The 22,783-nt window shown below is 35.1% G+C and overlaps 1 protein-coding gene across 2 annotated transcripts in view; it reads right to left on the reverse strand.

Moving 5' to 3' along the window:
• LOC144965065 (uncharacterized) overlaps window positions 1–22,783 on the reverse strand; it is a 44,917-nt gene that overhangs the window by 7,349 nt on the left and 14,785 nt on the right. For both annotated transcript variants that reach the window (XM_078899962.1, XM_078899961.1), the window contains exons 13-31: window positions 22,384–22,552; window positions 21,188–21,262; window positions 19,808–19,888; window positions 19,375–19,500; window positions 17,863–17,988; window positions 16,768–16,867; window positions 13,993–16,247; window positions 12,554–12,718; window positions 11,458–11,616; window positions 10,205–10,286; window positions 8,983–9,108; window positions 7,622–7,707; window positions 6,365–6,473; window positions 5,268–5,329; window positions 3,878–3,940; window positions 3,127–3,216; window positions 2,455–2,559; window positions 1,598–1,729; window positions 251–436 (exon numbers count right to left, since the gene is read on the reverse strand). In XM_078899962.1, coding sequence (XP_078756088.1) covers window positions 251–436; window positions 1,598–1,729; window positions 2,455–2,559; window positions 3,127–3,216; window positions 3,878–3,940; window positions 5,268–5,329; window positions 6,365–6,473; window positions 7,622–7,707; window positions 8,983–9,108; window positions 10,205–10,286; window positions 11,458–11,616; window positions 12,554–12,718; window positions 13,993–16,247; window positions 16,768–16,867; window positions 17,863–17,988; window positions 19,375–19,500; window positions 19,808–19,888; window positions 21,188–21,262; window positions 22,384–22,552 — 4,297 coding nt within the window. The remainder of the gene's footprint in view (window positions 1–250; window positions 437–1,597; window positions 1,730–2,454; window positions 2,560–3,126; window positions 3,217–3,877; window positions 3,941–5,267; window positions 5,330–6,364; window positions 6,474–7,621; window positions 7,708–8,982; window positions 9,109–10,204; window positions 10,287–11,457; window positions 11,617–12,553; window positions 12,719–13,992; window positions 16,248–16,767; window positions 16,868–17,862; window positions 17,989–19,374; window positions 19,501–19,807; window positions 19,889–21,187; window positions 21,263–22,383; window positions 22,553–22,783) is intronic.

The raw sequence follows: 22,783 nt of genomic DNA on the forward strand, positions 1-22,783 counted from the left end.
GGTCTTTTACTCTTGAAATCATCGAAAGCCCCCCCCCCCCCCCCCCCCAAGAAAAAACATATTAAACCTTATAATAAAGAAAAACAAACTCATATTTTAAACAATATTAACCATCTTTAAATACAAACATATTATTATCATAAAAAAAACAAAAACAAAAAACAATTAACTGTTTTTTCTTTATCTTTCTCTATATATATTACGTTAAGGAATGAAAATAGAAGAATAAAACAATTCAACTTTAGCATACATCATCAGGGACAGCAGAGAGAACGTGTCTTTTAGAGCCATGCCGTTTTTTGCCCTTCCTCAATGCAGCTGGTGGAGTGGCGTCCACCTCCAAATGACCGGTTGTGTCCTCAGCATCTTCAGTAAATTCTATACGATTGGGGAAGCCGTGATCTGGAGTTTCAATCTTGGGTGGGGGGGACATACCCTGAAATTATATTATTATTATATATGAGATAAAGAACTCCGCTTTGTTCCACAGAGATGCCAACCAACCTCAACAATTAAATAATATCTATCAGATTCTTTTCCTATAATTATATAATATATATAAACCCCTTTACTCATCCCCATGGGGAAATGTGTCTTTAGGGTCTATTCCAAGGGAAGACTGGAATAACCCAAGCATCAGCCGCAATGTGAGCTAGGGCAAGGTGACTTGCTCAAGGCCACACAGCGCAGCAGCGGGTGATCGAACTCTGTACCTTTTGGGTACAAAGCAAAGACTGTACCGCTGAGTCACGCTGCCCCAGGCTTATATCTCACATGATTTCCCCCAACAATAACATTTTCAGCATGTACAACAATCAATACAGCTTGATTTTAGCAGGTAGCAGTGCTGATGGTGACAAAAGTTGAAAAAGGAGGTAAATTTTGAATATCTGTCTTTAAGTCCCATTCTTAACGGCGTTAACACCTATTTTTACAGCAATAGAGATGATAAACTCTCATTTATAGTCACGCAGTCCAGATGTTTCCGTCGACCATTTATAGAGAGATTCACTGAAATGAAAAAGAAAACAAAAAAACAAGTAGTCCTTCAGAGCCATTCGGCCAATGGAGCCAGAGTTTATCCCGGTTTCTATAGCGTGAAATGGACAATAGCAACTGCTTGCTATCCTTTTGATAGAACGCTAGTCTATTATAAAGTACTTTCCACCAAATCTAACAGACTCAGCTACCCATTCACTGTTGGGTGGACAAGGGTGTCAAATAAAAATCTTGACTGCACTCGGATTCGATCTCAGTCCCTTTTCATGTGAAGCAACTGCTCTACCAACTGAGCTATCGGGACTCCCCTGAAATGAAAAGTGAATGCTAATTTCACAAATATTAGCAGAAAAGCGGGATGAATTGGGAAATTAGAAGAACAGGCTGAAAAGGAGGTAAATCCTCCTCTGTCTCCAAAGTCACAGATTTTTGCAGACCTGCAGAAAACCATGAGTGCTGAGGTAGGCTATTCCACAAAGAGAACACTTTGAAAGAACAAAGAGCAAAGATGTAGATGGGCTTTCCCATGTATCAAACATTTGTATATAATCCAGGGAATCAAAGCTATTCTATATCCATACAATATCTATGGTATTACCTGCATGGACGCTAGTTCTATGGATAAAGTGTTGTTGTTTTTTCTCAAATCGGCGATAACTTTGTCCTTGGCACATTGAGAATTTGTCACTTGCTTTACCAAATCCGCATTATCCTTTTTCAACTTTTCATTCTGAGGAAGACAAAAAAATATGCAAGTGTAATAGCTTCTACTAGTAATTCTTTGTTCATCCAGATTTTGTATTGGGCAAAAAAAACAACATAGATTTTGACCAGATAGGAAATGTGTTTCATTGCATGGTGATACAATTTGGACAAAAAAAGCTTCGTTTTCCATCAATGCATTAATTTAATAGAATTTCATAAATAACATTCCTGATAAAGTTGTTCAACTTTTGGCATTGCTTACCCAACCTTGCAAATTAGACATTTTCCAATACAAATGTCTATGAAAAATCTTCCGCATTTTTTGGCCCAACAAAATATCAACTAAAGATCTTCTACAGAAAGCTGACATGACCCCCCATTTCTGAGACATTCTAATCAAGAAGACGGAGATAGATTGGCCAAGTTTGTCGGATGAAGGAAGGAGCAATCCCGAAAACAACTGCTCAGGTGGACCCTGCAGGGTAATCACAATAGGGGAAGACCAATTTTTTCTGACGGTTACAACGCTGTTAATGGACAGGTACTAATTTTACACCTGAGTATAGTAATAATGTGAGTAAAGAGCCTTTCCCAAGGATTCCAATATGCGCTGCTCAGAGCTGGATTCAAACCCCAGACCTTTTGATGCAAAGGCGAGTGTGATATCACAAGATCACATAGCTGCACAATGAAACCGGAAATACATTAAATAAATGAGAATATTTATTTTATCTCAAAACATCACCTTACCTCAAGTGTTAAATCTGTATTCTCTTGGATGGCTTTATCTTTGGTTGATTGTGAATTTGTCGCTTTCTTTACCAAATCTGCATTTTCCTTCTTCAACTTGTCATTCTAAAGGAAATGAAGATGGAAGCCATTTCAATAACATTCAATAATTGTATTGATGGATATGTAAGAATAAGTGATGCTGTCGTGTAGTTGTAATGAGCTTGGTTTGCTTTGATCTTAAGATGGGCACAGGGTGCCTTTTGCATTTCATGGACTTGAACTGAAGATGAAGGACTTAAGATCAAACTCTTGTCCAGAAACTCTTAAGAAAAGCTTTTTTACACATATTTCCCCTGCACTGCTGTCAAACGGTGTGTCTAAGTTCTATAATTTAATCGTATCGCACTATAGCTCAAGGAGCTTCATGTGCCATCTTAATGAATGATAAATACATGTCCCTATCAAGGGAATAAAAGACTATAAAGCACCTTATATAGCAGTAAAACAATAATAATAAAAATAATAATTATAATAATAATAATAATGATGATAATAATAAAAAGATAATAAAAGTTCATTAAAGCAAAATAAATTGATAAACAAACACAAACAAAAATAAATATAATACATAAATTTATCATAAAAGGCATGTCGTAAAAATAACAAAATGTTGCCAGATTGGCGATTTACCTCCTGTGCTATGCCTGTTTTCTCTTTGACGGCTTTTTCCAAAACATCCTCAAAGTTGGTCAGACATTTGTCCTTTTCTTTCTGCCAATCCTGAAATAGACATTTAAACAAAATATTAGATTAGGCAAAAAAAATCAAGTTTAAATCATCAATTTTTCATTTTTACAAGTCATTAAGATGATATATGTAGTAGATCTCAGAGCCATTGGGCTCATGGAGCCAGAGTTTAAATGAACAATAGCAATTGCTTACTATACTTTTGGATAGGATGCGAGTTTCTCACTGCTAGGTGGAGGGGGAAAAAAAAGGAGGGGGGGGGGGGTGTCAGGGAAAAAAATCTTGACTTCACACGGGATCAAACTAGGTCCCTTTGCGTGTGAAACGAGTGCTTTACCAACTGAGCTATCAGGACTCCCGGTGGAAGGGATCTGAAAAAAAATGTGTATAAGACAGTGACAGACAAAGCAGGGAGAAAAATACAAGAAAAATCAAGTGGTCTGAGGTTCGATCCCCAGTTGAGGCAGGCGGTTTTTATTTTTTCTTGAATATTTTTCTCTACTTTGTCTGGCACTGTTTCATACACACTTTTCCAGATCTTTGTTAACAAATGGAAAACCTGAAACTTCAGCATTAGTAGTCTTGATGAATTAATCTGAAGCTTCTATTCTATCTTCATTTCATTGTTATTCAAAAGAATTGAGAAAAATGAAATAAAAGAGATAATAAGTGATGAATTCAGGGAAATACTTACCTCCATCTCTTCCTTGTTTCTTCGGTTGATGCTTTGTTGTTTGGCCAAGTCCTTTTCACATTGCTGTCATAGAAATAAGATGTAAACAGAATGTTTGTTTGTTCGTTTTTAAGGGTTATACGGCGCTAGCAACACATTAAGGTCATATCAGCGCCAGTAAAAAAGAAGAAAATGGGATAGTAAAAAGTTCTAGAATTACAATTAAAGCACCCAAGAAAAGGTAAGACAAATGGCAATTGGTTCAAATAGGAGACATGTAGATTCCAAGAGCACACTATCAAAGTACTTAGTTTGACATCACCTAAAAGTCTCATCCAGACACAAGTACAGGTCCCCACTAAGAGGAGAGGAATACACTCAAATGTTTACAAATCATAAATAATATGTAAATAAAACATAATACAGTGCATAACAGAGTAATGATTTACATGGAAAAAAATATCGTCTCCCAAAACTAACTATATATTTGACTGTTTCCCTCTCAGCCAGGGTAAACTCATTCCAAGACAAATACAGAAAGCAAGTTGGAAAACTGATATAGCGGGATAGAAGACACAGCAAGTACCTCCCTGCCAACTATGGGAAGTCAGGAACCCCACCCAGTAAACAGAATGTGAATCATCCATTGGGTAGGGAGTGTTTCTCTCTTTCTTGTTTGCTTTTTAAAAAATGTTTAATTTCTATTATTATTTATTCATATTTTTTTTTGTACAATGCTATCATTAAACTTGAGCTTTTATATAGCGCAATATCCACTAAATGTGATCAAAGTGCTTTCCAAAGGATCCCTGACCAAAAGCAGCATGTAACATGTAGAATGAGACACGATGACTCTTATGTGATATTACAATTTTTTACGACATAGACAACGTTGTTGATGGGCAGGTACTCATGTTACATTTGAGTATGAGAGAATGTGAATAAAGAGCCTTTTCCAAGGACTCAATTATGCGCAGAGCAAGGCTCTAACCCAGGACCTTCCAATCCGAAAGCAAGTGTCATACCACAAGACCACATAGCCGCACAAATCATTGTCACCTGATGCACTTCTCAATTAAACTTACCCCCCCCCCCCCCCCCCAAAAAAAAAAAATCAAGACAAAGTAAAAAACCAAGCGTATGTTTATTGTCATTCAAAACTGACAAGATCTATTATATGTCCAAGATTTTGAAACATTTCACCCTGAATCTTTGGGGATGGAGGTAAATTCTGTGAGGCAACATTGGATTCGCCCAAAAGTATTGGAAAAACTTTTCAAAACAGCATGTATATAAATTTACATGGTCCATCAAGCAAAATAAAAATTGTAAAGCTCCTCGAGCATGGTGATACATTATGGAATAGGGACTTTAAAAAGGGCAATAATATTTATCTATTCATTGAACTCACTTTCAGAGTTTCCTTTAGTGAATCCATTTGACTGGTCATGGCACGCACATCTTTATCTTTAACTGAAAAGAAATATATTCACAACCTTGAGGTTTATAAAATATCCACTAAATGTGCTCAAAGCGCTTTACAAGGGGTCCCAAACCAATAGAGCAAATCATGATGCTTGTTAGGTATATTACAATTTATTTCGACAGAGACAACGTTGTTTATGGCTAGATACTCATTTTACAGCTGAGTACGGTGAGAGAGCGTGAGTAAAGAGCCTTTTCCAAGGACTCGACTAAGTACCACTCAGAGTAGGACAAACCCAGGACCTTCCAATCCGAAAGTGAGTATCACACCACGAAGACCACAAAGCCACAAATAAATCAGGAGAGGATTGACTAACTGTCAGTATAATAAACTTTACAAACGTATGATTTATCCTTAGCAGAATTCAAATCAAACTGACTTCAAAATCTCGAACAGATGCTTTCTGACAAGAAACATTTCTGTTTAACACATTTTGTATTGAATCAGAATGCTTATTTCATTCTGCAGTCGAAGCCAAAAATTTGTATTTCTACAAATTTGCGGTAGTAGTCTGAATTTGCAATACAAGCCAACTATTTTTTGGAGTTGATTTTTCCCTTCTGCTGAAAACGGTTAATTCATGTGAATTGTTTTAATGATAGTTTCCCTTTGGGCTTTGTATTGATTCTGTGCGTCTAGCTAAAAAAGCTCACAACAATCCACAAGCCGGATAGAACTCACCAACACACAGAACTATGTGACCCTTGGAACGTTTATAGTCTGATTGATAGATTTTAGTGAGAACTACTCATAAAAATGTCTGGCCAAAAAAGAGTAACAAAGGCCTGAGTGACGTCAATTTCGTTCCATCAATATGAACTGTTCTGTTCATTGCCTTTTAAAACCTCCCAAAGCTTTGGAAAGCTGGAATATTTCTCTTCACTTCACATTTTGGCTGATATATCCATATAACCTCAGGTTTATTGTTCAGATAATTGCACCCTCCACAATATAAATCAATTAAGCAGTTAAAACAGACATACATTAACCAAAATCTTAGGGGGGGGGGGGGGAAAACTCACCTGTCAGTGCTTCTGTACTTTTTGAAATTTCTCCTTTCAGATTTGAAATCTCTTCTTTCAACCTTTCAATCTCTTTTGATAATTCATCACAAGTAGTATCGGACTGTTGCTGCAAACAGAATAAATATTTAGATAAACAATCGTACAGTCAACCATGTGATTCCAAATTCAAGTTCTGATACTGACATCTTGTAATTTGCTTCGAGAAAGAATCCTAATTCCTATGGCGTATTTTGCAACAATGCAATTCGTAACATTTGGCAGGTATGCACTGTCATCAAGCACAAATCCTCACGACAAATTTTCGGAATGAGGGTACTTGTTTCTAAAACTTAAGACAGTAAATCATGTTAAAATAATAAGACAATAGACCTGACTGATTTCACTTCAATTCGGTAGTTTGTCTCACTAGAATTGTGATCACAAAAGCATTTTAATCAAATACATTTTAAGGGGCGGTTTTGGGTCTAATTATTAGCAAAATCCTTCACAAAATTATTTTTGAGATTATGGTGGAAAATATCTCAAAATAGACTATAAAGGCACGAAAAGCATGGTCAAAAAGGGTACAGGTAGAAAGAAAAGTGTGAAAAATGGAAAGCTATTTTGCTATTTTCTCAATATGTCATTTTCCTAAGGGTATGGGATATTGTGTCAAACATTTCCAGAAGCTATCCAATGAAATTGTATGAAAATTTCAAGTTATCACAGAGATAATGTATTATGTTACCTTAGAGATTTTTTTAATAAAGTATGTGTATTTTGAATTTTAAACTAAATTATAAATTTTTAATATCAATTTTGTCATAATATTTTAATTTGCAACTTTGTAATATTCGAATAAAAATCCTATAAGCTAAAGCTGTAAAATCTCTCTATGGTGACACACTATGCTACAATGTTGATAAGAGAGAAGAATATGGAGATTATTCCTTCAACAATTTTTGTGGAACATTTGCCATAAGATTGTTATATTTTTTATGTCAAACCCTTAAATCGGTTGCAAAACAGGTATCAACACAGATAATGTATATTTTTCATCAAAAATGTTTTTTAACCTATAATGACATCACAAAATTATTAAAACCGCCCAATATACGAAATTAATTTTTTTTCTAGAAAAGACTCAAACTGCCCCTTAAACAAATATTTAATAAACTTTAAACCCAACAGATTTTCTAACAACAAAAAAATAAATGAAAAAATGACAAAATTCACTCCAAAACTTGAGAACTTTATTTTTATTCATTTTTTCACCTTTTCAAGAAGTGTCGTAACTTCTTCTTCCTTCTTTGACAGGGACTTTGACAGTATCTGATTTTTGGAGTCCAATTCCTCTAATTCTGTTATGAATAAAGATAACATGCCCATGAAAATTGAAGTCATTAAAAAGTCAGTGTCTTCATCTTCTAAATATTATAATTTTGAATTTTATGATGACATAGAAAATTAAAATATTTGTGATGAATATTAGATTACATATTACAAGACATAAATATAAGGAGGTGAAAATGGTATTGAAAAAAAAACAAAAACAAAAAAAACATAGCAGAGCCTGTGGCAGAAGCCAGAGGTCTAAAAGCATGCCATTCTTTTTTTAGTTTTTAGACTAAATAATTGCACTAATTTCCTTTTTGCCTTTGAATCTGGTTCAGTTTCTTAGTGATGCTTTCATCAACTGTGAGAGTATGGTCTAAACCACAACATGAATTACATTAATGTAGGTTTACACAACTTATCTTTCTAATTCTGATCCTGTAACATGCAATCGTTGTTATTAATGAAATTGATTCATCTTAAATGTAAAACAACATAAATACATCTTTTTGATCTGATGACAAGTTTTCCTTCCCAATAGCAAAATTCATTTAGTGAAAGGGATAACGTAAAGTCTTCAAATGAAATCATTGTGAAACTAAGCAGCAAGAAGCTGTGGACTGCAAAAAGTAATGAGCAAAAATGAATATAACAGCTTCAAAAAAAAAAAAACCCCACCAAACATGGAACGTTTTAAGATTTCAATACAGAAAGGACATCAAATATTTTTCTGCAGTTGATCTGGCTTTTTAGTAATGTGTTTGTGTTTTCATTGTGCATTGGCTATGCGGTATGTCACTCGCCTTCGGATCAGAAGGTATTGGGATTGAGCCTCGCTCAGTGCATAGCTGAGTCCTTGGAAAAGGCTCTTTAATTACATTCTCTTACCGTATTCAGGTGTAAAATGAGTCCCTGACCGTTGTCTCTGTCCAAAACAATTGTAATATCGCCTAACAGGCACCATGTCTTGTCCTACATAGTAAATGTTGCTGTTGGTCAGGGACCCCTTGTAAAGCGCTTTGAGTATGTTTATTGGTTATTGCGCTATATAAAAGCTCAAGTTTTTTTCATTGTTGGCTGAAGAAGGGTTTTGAGCCCCAAACGTTTCATGTTTGATATTTTGTTCTTTTTTTTAAGCTTATACAATCATTTTTGTTTATTACTTTTTAAATGAATTCGTTATAAGATAAGCTCGATCTGATTTGCCAGACATTGAAGACAAACCTGGTTCTGATACAGTCTCAACATAGGATATCTATCATTCTAGTGTTGAATGTTGTAGCAAAATAATAACAACTCACTGGACTTTAAAATGCTGATGTCCTCATCTTGGGCCAGGATAATATTTTCTTGACGTTCTGTCATTTCATCAGAGTGTAGCAATCCTGTCTTTAAATCATTCAAGCTAGCCATTAGCTCCTTATTTTCTGGAAAAAATGAAGTGGTCTTTTTCATTGACAAATCGAAGACTGAAACATTTTTAAGATGTCAGACATCCTTGGAATTTCATATTTGCAGACATTTTAAATTCAAGGAAAACGACAACGTAACAGAAGTTGGAATAGAAAAACAGAGCTTTTATTGGAAAGAAGTAATATGATATTTAGAAGGTTTACAAAAACATCATCTACTTGACGTCTTTGAAAATCTGATGCTTTTTAATGAAAAGAATTTTTAAAATTACACCCTTTCACAACCGCACCATAAGCCTAGGCATTCCATGAAGGAATATAGATAATCCATCAAACAGGATGTCTGATGTCAACAGGAATCACCCATTTTGTCCAAGTGAGCAAATTGGGGGTTAATAATCTTGCCCAAGGAAATAAAATGAAAGTGCCTGAAGCAAGGCTCGAACCCAGGACCTTCTGGATCACAGTGCAATTCCATAACCACTTGGCCACCTCGCCCCCCTTTATAATGAAAGATAAACAGAAACCCTGTAAAGGGATAGAAATCTCTACACATGATGTACAGTTTGTATAGCTTGTTTTAAACGCTGTAGTCATTCAATTCATCTTTGAATTTAAAACTAGATTATCTAAACTGACTTTTACTTGAATTTTGATAATTCGGCAAAGTGGCCAAGTGGTTAAGGCATTGCACTGTGACCTCCCGGGTTCAAGCCTCGCTTCAGGCACTTTCATTTATTTTTCCTTGGGCAAGATGATTAACCCCCAATTTGCTCACACGGACAACATAGGTGATTCCTGTTGACATCAGACATCTTGTTGAATGAATTATCTATATTATTTCTTCGTGTAATGCCTAGACGACAATATCTTATGATGTTGTGGCAGAAGGACATAATTTATTTATTTTGATAAATTTCCAGTTGATTTATCACAGAAATGAAACAATAATAACCTTTTCTACTGCTGGATATAGAGCAAAGAAAATGTGACCATCTTTTGAACATCATCTTCAAGGAAAGTAGGCAATTCAGAGAAAGAAGCTATTCAAACAAATGTTAAATCAGTGGCATGCAAATATTGACACACACACACACACACACATACTTACCTTTCTGAGCTTGTTTTGCATCCTGTTTGAGGGACTCAATTTCAGCTGCCATTTTGCTGGAGTCAGACTGATTGTTCTCGAGCTGTAAAAAGACAAAAGTTTATTTAATTAAACAATGGCTAAGTTATTGATATAATGCATTCTCTGCTGTATCAAAACAAGCATCAGTGTACTTAGTATGAGATCACCTAAAAGTCTAATCCAAACTACAGCACAGGATTCTACTAAAAGGAATACCCCCAAATGTTTACACAATATATCAGAAAAGAGAACCAACAATACATAACAGAGAGATGAATAACAAAGGGAAAAAAATCACCTCCCAAAACTAATACTAAACACTAGTTTGTTTCCCTCTCAGCTAAGGACTCTAGCAAGGCCCAGGACAAATCCAAGCAATCCCATTCCAGGACAAAGACAGAAAGCAACTTGAAAAGCAGATAAAAGGGGAAAGAAGACAGCAAGTGACCTCCTGTCCACCATGGGAATTCAAAGGACCCCACCCAGGTAAATATATAATCATCAAACACACATCAAATGACAATATAAAAGAGGAGGGATTATTAAAGAACTTATAAGGATTCGACCCTTGCAACAAGACTAAAAAATTAATGGAACTTGTCTAATTTGGAAATAATTCTTCCACTAAAATAGCCGGTTGCCATAGAAGGGGAAAATAGTGGAAAACTTGAAATAACAAAATCCGCTAAATAGCAGTACTAAACATCAAATCTGAAAAAAAAAACAAAATCCAAAATTAATCCCTAAAAAATCTATTGTATATCGATTACTTCTGTATATATAGCACTCAGAGCCTATGTTTGGATTAAGCGGTATATAAGTGATGTTGTTACGTAGAAGTCTGTCACTGTTAGATGTTTTCTTGTACATACGCCCTTATCCCCATTCAATTAATTGAATCAATTGAATAAACAGGCCTGCCTACTTTAAATTGGAAAAATCTGTATTTTTCAGGGGTAATAATAAAATAATAGACATTATAACCTTTTATTAACCCTTTAAAATGACCAATTTGTTTAAATACATGAGATTAATGCTTTAAAATCCTCTATATACTAGTTCTGACAACAAAACTGCAAGAAGTGTTGAATTAAAGATCTTTATATAATTGACAATTAGGACCTAAAAATTCGTATTTTTAAAAATGTTCATATATAGGCAGGTCAGAATTAAGCTATATTTAGTTATCCCAGAATAAAAGAGCATTTGTGGAACCATATCCAAATAAATACCTGAGTGACAACATCCTTCAGACGATCAATCTCCTCTTGTAACCGACAATTCTCTGTCCGCTGTTGGGCAAGTTCACTGAACAACTCACTGTTCTTACTGGAGTGCTTCTTCAGCGACTCCCTGGTCGTTTTCAGCTGGTTTTGAAGCTGATGCTCCAGCTTACAAATTCAAAACAAAAAAGAAAATCTAATCAACAGTTTAAAATCAAACTATATAAGTTTAAAAAAAAAAAAAAGAAACTAACTTTTAAAAAAATAAATAAATAAAAATAACTTTTAAAAAATATTAAAAAATAGCTAAAGAAATTTTTAAAAATTGTTTAATTAAAAAATAAAAAAAAACAAAAAGTTTCAAAATTCTTAAGTTTTGAAATGAAAAGAATAAAAAGATAAGTTTCAAGATAACATTATAAAGTAAATAATTTACGCTAAGCTCATTAGATGTGAAGTTTGAACACTTTCCAATTCAGCCCCCCCCCCTTTACTTTTAGAAGTAGAAGCCTAGTTGCCATTGATGATAAATAATTTGTCAGAACAAAACAGTCCGCAAATCTTTAGTAATTTTTTACGATATAACAAGGATTTAAAAGAGAAATCTGTAGACAAGAGGTAGTACCTTTCTGTCTATATGAAGAAAGCAAAAATAAACTTTTAAAAAAAATTTCGATAAACATTCTTAATGACTGGTGTTAAATTTAAAAGAGGTGTAAGTGTCACTTATTATGAGGTGGGAAAATGGATTTGAAAATAAAAACAAAAGCATGAGCATTTATATAGCACAATATCCACTAAACATGCTCAAAGTGCTTTACAAGGGGTCTCTAACTTACAGCAATACTGAACATGAAGGATGAGATATGATGATGCCTGTTAGGTAATATTATATTTTTTCCCCAACAGAAACAACGCCGTTAACTGCCAGGTACTCATTTTACACCTGAGTGCGGTGAGAGACTGTGAGTGAATGCCATTTTCTAAGGACTCGATTAAGCACAGCTCAGAGCAGGACTTGAACCCTGGACCTTCCAGTCTGAAGGCAAGTATCATACCACGAGACCACAGAGTCGCAAGTTGGAATAATAGACAAGATACACACCTCCTTCATTTTATCCTGGGCCTGGTATTTCATTTGCCATTCCTGTTCTTTCCCCTTCACTTCATTGAGTTTCCGTTCTGCCAGGCGTTTTTCCTTTTCCAAAAGGATGAGCTTTTGAGAGACTTCTGCAGATTCTTGTTGATGATCTTGCTTTATTTTTTCCAGCTAAGTTGGGAATTTTAAAAAAGTAATTTTGAATAAACCCTCTCCTTACCAATTGTAGGAAAATCGTCACATTCATTACAATACTTGATTACGGTGAGAGAATGTGAGTAAAGAACCTTTTTATCGAGGACTCAACTATGCGCCGAGCCAGGCAATCGTGCTCAAAGCGCTTTACAACGCGTCTACATCATTTTCCTTAAAATCAGATTTGCTTTACAAATGACAAAATTGGAAGAAAAGTCTTTGCCACATTTATAAGAACTTTTTTTTGTTCCATACCGTCCATCTGACTTTTTAAGTAATGTATTTATGTTTTTATTGATTTTTTTTTGCTGTTGGTTGAAGAAGGGTTTTGAGCCTGAAACGTTCCGTGTTTGGTATTTTGTTCTTTTTTTAAGCTGTTATATTCATTTTTGTTTAATACTTTTTACAATCCACTGCTCCTAGCAACTTTGTTTTACTTAAACAAAATGAAACGTAACTACCCCGGGTGAAGTCAGGTTTTTTTTTTCTGAACTCCTTGTCAGTCCAGCAGTAATTAAGTAGTTGAGTACGCAAGATGTGGCAAAAAGTATTTTGTGATCGACTAGTCCCATCCTCAGGGTGGCAAACAATTGTTACCATCCGTATAACACTGCAGAAACCTAAATGAATTTCAGCTACATAGTTCTGAAGTACTACCATCATGTTTTGTTCGTCCTTTTTTTAGCCCAAGATAATGTATTACGATCATGAACGCAATCTATTGGGTACATTATAAATTTCTCATGTTATAACCACATTTTCCAGCCAGTTGATTGAAGCACATAATTTTTCATAAATGATAATTATTATTTTTTTTAAATCTCTGTCCATTCAGGAGTGAATGGATGGTTGAGTCATGTATTGAGGGCTGATAGAAAACGCTCTCTGAGAGACCAGCCTGTTATCCTAGGATTGACTTTTTGTTACTTGAGCTATTTAACAAAGATAGTGCAATACATTACAAAGGGTCCCTAGCCAACAGCAACACTTAACATTTAGGACGAGATATGACACCTGTTAGATAATATTTCAATTTTTTTCATATAAACAAAGCTGTTAACGGCCATTTTGCACCTGAGTACAGTGAGAAAATGTGAGTAAAGAGCCTTTTCCAAGGACTCAACTATGTGCCATTCAGAGAGGGACTCAAACCCAGAACCTTCCGATTCTATAGGCGTTTGTCATACCACTAAACTACATAGTCGCACAAGACGTGGTGGGGTTTGGTAGTAAAACTATAAAATACATACCATTTCCTCCATCTGGGCCTTTGCTTCCCTCTCTTTGTCAAGTTGGAATTTGGATTCTAACAATTGTTTGTCTTTGCTGGAATTGTCACTCTCATACTTGTCAATCTTGCCACTCAAAAGTTTCACTTTGTCTTCAAACGCTTCTGCGTCTTTCTCTAATCTTTCCTTCTCAACAGTCAGCTTGGAATTCACCTTCAAAACATCTTGCAGTTCTTTCTGGATATCCCTTAAATGACAAGAGTTGTCCTTTGATTTATTCTCAAATTGCTCACTCAACTTGCTCTGTGAATCTTCCAGTAACGTTATCGTCCTTCTCAAATCTGATATTCTTGATTCGGATTCGTTTATTGCCTGATCTTTACCTAGAATAATTTTGTTCTTTGATGAAATTTCCTCTTCAATTTTTTCAATCTGATTTCTTAACTGATCCATTTCTCCTTTCATTTCAGCATGAGAACTAATGTTTGCTTTCAGTTCATTGCTAATCTCATCTAATTTGACATCTCTTTCTCCAACAGTCAGACGAAGAGCTTCATTTTTTTCTTTCAATTCCTCTAATTCATTTTCACAACTCTCAACCCGTGATGCTTCCGATTCAAGCTTCAATTCAAGAGCCGCTTTCTCACCATTGTTTGCCTCCATTTCTTTTTCGAGATTCTCAACTTTGCACCTTGCTTCATTCAGCAATTTTTCTTTCTCTCCAATCTTCTGATTAAGGTCTTCCACTTTGTTTCTCCAAGCATCCAATTCAACCGCATACTCTGTCATCTCAAACTGTAACACACTGTCCGTTATGCTCATGTTTCTACAAACTACATCTTGTGTAGAATAACGTTTGGCAGAGCTGCCTTCGACGACTGCTTGAGACGAAGACGATTTCATTTTTTCCTTATCCTGACACTGCAGTTGTCTTTGAGCCTCTTTACATGAAATCAGCTGTTCCTGTAACAAAGCAATTTCACTCAGCAAAACTTGCTTGGAACATTTATCAGAATTACTGGCAGAGCAAACATCCATACTCTCATGACAAGATGAAACAGAAATATTTTTAATAGATTCGTCTTGTTTGGTTACTTGAGATTTCTCAAGAGACATTTTCTTCAATTTCACAAGTTCTGATTTCAAGTTATCAATCTCTGCAGTATAGCCATGAATAAGGGCCTGCTCTCGTTGGAAAAAATCTTCTTCCTCAGATCGCAACTTATTTCTCAAGGCATTTATTGTAATTTCAGCATCTTTGAGTTGAACAGCAGATGAATTGGACGACTGATTTCCAGATTGCTCGTGAGATTGAACGGCAGGGTGAAGATTGTGATTAAAAACTATTTCATCCTCACTGTCGGCCATGGAGTCTTGAGACGATTTTAGTCGACTACATGGAGTTGATTTGGTTTCCATTTCTTTGACTATGTCAGTTATCATGGTGGAATGAGCTGATGTTGACAAAGGAGTGCAGTGCTCTTTCTTCACAAGATTTCTTTTAGCCTCTTCCTGCAAAACAAGAATTTCTTGATTCAGATTTTCATTCGTTTCCCTCAAACCCTTGCATTCATTCTCTGCTACCTCCAAATGTTCCGTCAAAGATGATTTCCCTTGCATAAGGTCTTCATTTGTTTCTTTCAAACCTTTGCATTCATTCTCTGCTACCTCCAAACGTTCCGCCAAAGATGATTTCCCTTGCATAAGGTCTTCATTTGTTTCTTTCAAACCCTTGCATTCATTCTCTGCTACCTCCAGACGTTCTGTCAAAGATGATTTCCCTTGCATAAGGTCTTCATTCGTTTCCCTCAAACCCTTGCATTCATTCTCTGCTACCTCCAGACGTTCTATCAAAGATGATTTCTCTTGAACAAGATCCTTGTTTGTTTCCTTCAAATAATTACATTCACTTTGTACTTTCTCCAAATGCTCTATGGATGATTCTTTCTCTTTCCTCAGAATTTCCTTCCAATCAACGCATTCATTCTCTTTTTCCCCCAACTGTTCTTCCAAAGATAATTTCTCTTGAAAATGCTCTTCGCATACTTCCTCCATTCGGTTACAATCTCTCATCAAGGTTTCATTCTCCTCCTGTAGCTCTCTAATTTCTTTCTCCATCTCCTCCACTCTCCTAGCATCCAACAGATCGGCTTGTATAGACGTGTCGAGAGTTTTCAATTCTGATTTATCCTCGATTCCCACGGAAGATTCTGGGTCGGATCTTTTGCTCACGTCACCCATTTGACTCATCTGGTCTTGAAGACGTTCAATTTCACCTGTTGAAAAAAATGTGATTTATATTTTTTAACATTTTCAACATTTTCGATTAAATGACATAAGGGATTATTAACTCATTATCCTGAGAAGTTAAATAATTTGTCTTAATTGCATCAGCACTGATTTATGAAAAATAAAATATTACAGACACCAGTTTGCTTTGTTTTTTTCTAAATGCAGCAATCAAGTGACTGCTTTCTTCCATTTTCACCGTAAGAATTTTTCTAGTTCATTTTACTTGTTTTCAACAACCCGTCTTTAAAAATCAAAGATTCAGAGAAAAACATGAAAAGATATGTATTCAGAACTTGAAGTAATTGTATTTTTTGGCTTATCTGAGCATATCACTCCGATTGTCTCTTTATCTTTCCCTTTTGTCAACATAACATGTTCATGGTTTTGAGTTCCAGTTCAGCAGTCCTATAAATAGATGAATTCCAACAACTGGATTTGGAAGTCAAATAACAGAATAAAAAACCCCAAAAAAAACAGTAATAATGCATTGGATTCAGGACAAACCTTGCATTTGCTCGCATTCCTCTTCAAGTGTTTTGATGGTGTTATCTTTGCTCACAAGTTTTGCTTCAACATCCTTTATCATAGACTCGAGTTCAGCTACCTAAAACAAATTTAAAGAATCTAAACCAACTGTATATCCAGATAAAGTAGCAATGCAAAAGAAACAAAGCCTGCATTACACATTTGTCTACCAATGCCAATCATTGAGTGACTTCATTATTTCATATTTTACACATTTGTCTACCAACGCCAATCATTGAGTGACTTCATTATTTCATATTTTACACATTTGTCTACCAATGCCAATCATTGAGTGATTTCATTATTTCATATTTTACACATTTGTCTACCAATGCCAATCATTGAGTGACTTCATTATTTCATATTTTACACATTTGTCTACCAACACCAATCATTGAGTGACTTCCCTATTTCATATTTTACACCAAACCAGGGCAGACTTGTGACCCACTGTCACAACCCAATAAACAAAATTGAATATAACAGCTTCAAAAAAGAACAAAATACCAAATATGGAATGTTTTGGCCTCAAAGCCCTTCAACAACAACAAAAAAAAACCCAATAAAAACACAAATACATTACTTAAAAACCTAGATAGACAGTAGATCAAGCTTTCTCTATCGTCTATTTGGGTTTTTAAATAATGTATTTATGTTTTTGTTTTTTTGTTATTGCCTGAAGAAGGGTTTTGAGCCCAAAATGTTCTGTGGTATTTTGTTCTTTTTTGAAGCTGTTAATTCAATTTTTATTTATTACTTTTTTTTTATAGTTTATGCCACTTCTTGTTTATTTCAATTTTCTCATATTCTGACAAGTTTTCTCATGTCCATAAAATTTGCAGTTTCAAACTGGTTTGCGAGCCTTTTTGGAAACCAATCCAAACTAAAAACAAAATTTGTATCAACCTGAGATTAAGATGCAAATTCAACTTTATTTGTAATGTAAAAAAAAAAATTTTTTTTTTAAATAATGGCTTGATTTGCATAAAAGGCAAACATGAAATTGAAGCAAATTCACATTTGTGAAAAAAAATATATTAAAAAATCAATCAATCAATCAAAAATAAAACTTACTTTGCTCTCTGACTCCTTCACACTGGTTAAAGCTTCCTCCTTTACAGTTTCAGCATCACTCAATTTCTGCTTGTAAGATTCCTCTAGTTGAATATTGTCTTTCTCTACCTTGGCAAGGTTGTCCTCCTGAAAATATTGAAGGAACTTAAATGTAAGCACAGTAACCACAGGAAGAAGACGATGGAGGTGGATTGGACACACACTTAGAAAGAATGACTCAACTATAACAAAGAAAGTATTGGACTGGAACCCTCAGGGCAGAAGATCAAGGGGAAGGCCACGAGGAACATGGAGAAGAATTAAAGAAGCTGATATACAGAGAAGTGGTAAGAACCCTGTGTTGCCCTACATGCCAACAGGTATAATGGATAGTCAGTAAGAATGTACAGTAACTCTGGGTTGCCCCACATGCCAACAGACATAATGAACAGTAAGTACAGTAACCTGCGTTGCCCTAAATGCTAACAGGCATATTGAACAGTAAATAAGCAAGAAGTACAGTAACCCTGTGATGCCCTATATGCCAATAGGCATAATGAACAGTAAGTAAGCAAGTACAGTGACCCTGAAAAAGATGAACTTGTCAGCTTTGCAATAAAAACTCATCAAATATAATTTTGTTATTCGAGTACTATTATATTGATACAATAACCTAGCGGCTAACTTGTAAAAGAGCTAAATCAGGAGACCCTAACACGCACAACTGTCATGACCAAAAAATGGAAGTATGTTCGGACTTTTGAACTTATAACCTAGATTTAGAGCATTACTCACTATTTGTCTGTTCCTTGTTTAAATTTGCTAGTAAAATTAATCATAATTCGAGGACATGCTGGGGTCATTTCCTTTCATACAAACAGTACACTTTTTTCTTAAAATATTTTTTTCCTTTCTCCAGACTGCCAAATCCGGACAGTCCTGCTAAAATGCGGACAGTTGGCTGCTATGCAACAACGGACAAATTCCTCTTTACTTTCATCCGATAGTCTTCCATTTGTTCCCTTTGATTAATTGAAATAAATATTATATCTGCCTGAGGAGAAATTGCCGATAACACAAACTGCTTTGAATGTCACTGATTTGCTCAGATGAATGGTAAAAAAAAAATTCCACATGGATAGGTTGCATTTATCCACTCTCAAAAAAAAAAAAAAATTTATGAGAACCACTTCAAATAGCATAATGAATGCACAGGAATATATTTTCATCTCATCTCATGCCATTAACACGTTGTTAGTTTCATAGGCATTTTAATGTAACTTTATGGACAGCCCTAGTATTTGCTCAAGGAAATCCACTACACAACCTATAGGGCTGGATTTTTTTTAATGTGGTCTTGCCGTATGACACTCACCTTTGGATCGGAAGGTCCTGGGTTCGAGTCTCAAGCGACGCAAAGATCAAAAAGGCTCATTGCTCTTATCCCTTATAAAGCGCTTTGAGCATGTTTAGCAGACATTGTGCTATATATAAAAGCTCAAGTTTTTTAAAGAGTAAATGATAATTACAAACCTTTGCCTTTGTTTCAAGTGCAAAATTAGCAGCTTCTTGTCTCAGCCTTGCAATCTGTTCCATGTTTTCTTTATAAACGTCCCCAGCCTCTTGGACGTAGGCTAGCAATTCCTCAATCTTCTCATCCTGTACACAAATAAATGAAAGTAACTAACATAAACTTATAGCCTTCGTTTAAATAATCAAAAATAATTTAATCTAATGTTTTGATTCACACAACACTGAAAAGAAAGAAAAAAGAGAGAGAGAGAGAGAGAGAAAGAGAGAGAGAGAGTGAGAGAGAGAGAGAGAGAGAGAGAGAGAGGTGGGGAGGGGGGGGGGGGAAAGGAGAGAAAACATAAAAGAATAATTTTAAAATACAATGGGGTGGAGAAAAAAACAAATGAAGAAAGCAATAATTATACATTTCTTATTAATCTTAAATGACATATACCTTCTTCTTCTCACTGTTGTGGAGAAGACATTTTAAATCTGCGATCCGTTCCTCTAGTTGCTCAATCTTCTCATCCTTTCCCTTATGAATGAAAATAAAGGGGAGGGGGGATAATGAGTATGTAATATATTATATTGCAATCTTCTGCCATTCGAATATAAAAATTTTAACCTCATTGTCAATATAAATCATCATATTATCAAGAAGTTAACAATATTTTTTAAACTCATGCCCTTAGAATGGGATACATAAGGTATTATTGTTAAGACATACTAGAACTAGATGGAATATAAATGTCTGAGTTTGTTTTTGAGGGTTTTACGCACTTGCAGCACAGTTAGGTCCGTTCAGCACCAGTAAAAAAGGAAGAAAATGGGATAGTCAAAAATTCTAGATTTACAATTAAAAGCACACAAGAAAATTGAGACAAAGGGGAATGGTACAAATAGGGAATAGATTTAGATTCCAAAGAGCATACTATCATTTTTAATAGTTTGATGAGATCACCTAAAAGTCTCATCCAGACACAAGCACAGGATCCCATTAAGAGGAACACACGCAAATGCTTACATTATACATTCAATACCACAAATATAACAATACATAACAGAGAGATGATTTCTAAAAAAAATAATTTAACTATAAAGTTTCTTCTAAAAAAATTTTTTTTATTCTAATCAAATTGGGGATTAGGTAAAAAAAATTCTGATTGGCTCCCAATAAATATATCTAATATCTTTATATTGTGTTTTTGTTTTTAAGGGTTTTACGGCACTTGCAACACATTAAGGTCATATCAGCGCCAGTAAAAAGTAAGAAAATGAGATAGTAAAAAGTTCTTGAATTACAATAAAAGCACCCAAAAGGGGAATTGATTCAAATAGGAAAACAGATATAGATTCCAAGAGCACACTATCAAAGTACTTAGTTTGAGATCACCTAAAAGTCTCAGCCAGACACAAGCACAGGTCCTTTCTAAGAGGTATACACTCAAATATTTACAAATCATATATAATATGTAACCAAAACATAATACAGTGCATAACTGAGAGAAGATTTACAAGGAAAAAAATATCATCTCCAAAAACTATCTATGCATTTGACTGTTTCCCTCTCAGCAAGGGTATCCGGTCAAGGCCAGGAAAAAAACCAAGTAATCTCATTCCAAGACAAAGACAGAAAGCAAGTTGGAAAAGGTATAGGGGGATAGAAGACACAGCAAGTACCTCCCAGTCTTCTATGGGAGGTCAGGAACCCCACCCAGTAATATATTAAAGTTACTGGTACGAGTTGCAGGTCTGTTCACATACGATTCACAAAAGCCTTGTTCTATGTCAATTATTTCTCAGTGAAAACTGAAAACAAAAAAATGAGAATCACCGTATCATCCAAGATCTTGGCCTTTTCTTTTTCCTCTAGTGCTTTCTCTAACTTGGCAATTTTCTGGTCTCTTTCCTTTGAAAAAGAAAAAAATATAACTGTAAAAAAATCATTTATTGAGATACAGCAACTGAGTGGAGATCTTAGTATCCTTGAGAAAATAAAAAAGTTTTGAAATTATTTTTCTTTTAAAGTAAACAAAATACTGAAAGAAAGAGAGAGAAAAAAGAAGAAAAAGCACAAATTAGGCAACTTCTAAGGTAGGCCAATCCATTGCCAAATCTTGTCTGGGCTGGTCAGCGGGCCATAATAAAATGTAATATTGTTATTGAATATTTAAATATGGAAGAAAAAAGACAAAAACAACAAACTATTTCTATCTGTTCTTCCAGTCTCCACTAATCTCCCCACTCCCTGCCTTGTCAACTTAAACCCCGCATTTTATAAAGATGTTAGAGCATGTAAAAAAATGAAGAATTCACAAGTGCCACTGCAAAAAATCTCTTTCTTTGATAATTACTGTCTGGAATCCCACCTCCAAAAGCCGGAGTCCATCTCCCCCACCCCCCACAAAACCATAACCCATGCAAACACACACACACTATCAAAGTTACATAGAATGAGTAGCCAACAGTACACACTAATACTAATACTACCGAGGTAGCATAATATAATGATGTCTTAGTCATTGATCCCCCTTACAACTTAATATTATTACAATGCTGCATACAATTTGAAGGGACTAATTAGACACAAAATAGGCATTGATTGACAAAAGAGAATAACAAAATAGACCATAAACAACTGTCCCACATCGTATATCCATTTTTGAGTCCCAGAATTCCCGAATAAACCTGCAAAGTGACATTGATGCAGACCTTCCAACTTGAAAATGTTAAAATTCTTAATTTTTAGGAGACAAAAGAGTAGTCGCTTTTGTCAACTTTATATTGATCAACTATTTACTCTCACAATGATTAAATAACACTTAAAAATCCTAAAAACTATGTACTCGGGCATCAAATTTCATTTTCAATAAAATTTAATGACATAGTAATGCTCATAAAGTTCTTAAATTGGAGCAGAAATTTTGTAATTTTACAAATTGTTCTAAGTATTGGGGAAGTTTGCCCATGGAAGAATTCTGTTTGCTGTCACACGTACAAGTGTCTACTGATGAAAAAAAAATTATTCACCTCAACTTTTTTCTCCTCTTGAAACAACAGCAGACTGGAAACCCACTCATCGTCATCATCGACCTTTCTCTGTATTCTTTCCAGCTTCTTTTCATAACAGTCGATCACCTTCTGGATTCGCTTGTCCATCGCCTCTCGGGCGTCTTCCTCCGATTCTTCCAGCATTTTACTGGGAAAGATATAATAATACAATCCAAAAATGAACGTTCACTGACATGTTAAAAAAAACTAGCATTTCTGCAGTGCAATGTCCACTAAATATGCTCAAAGCGCTTTACAATGGGTCCCTAGCCAACAGCAAAACTTAACATGCAAGACCAGAGCGGACGCCTGTTAGGCGATATTACATTATTTTTCCAACAGAGACAACGACAATGGCCAGGTACTCATTTTACACCTG

This window comes from Berghia stephanieae, chromosome 2 (assembly GCF_034508935.2).
Source record: "Berghia stephanieae isolate SIO BIC M18660-M18661 chromosome 2, UCSD_Bste_1.3, whole genome shotgun sequence".
Taxonomy (NCBI): domain Eukaryota; kingdom Metazoa; phylum Mollusca; class Gastropoda; order Nudibranchia; family Aeolidiidae; genus Berghia; species Berghia stephanieae.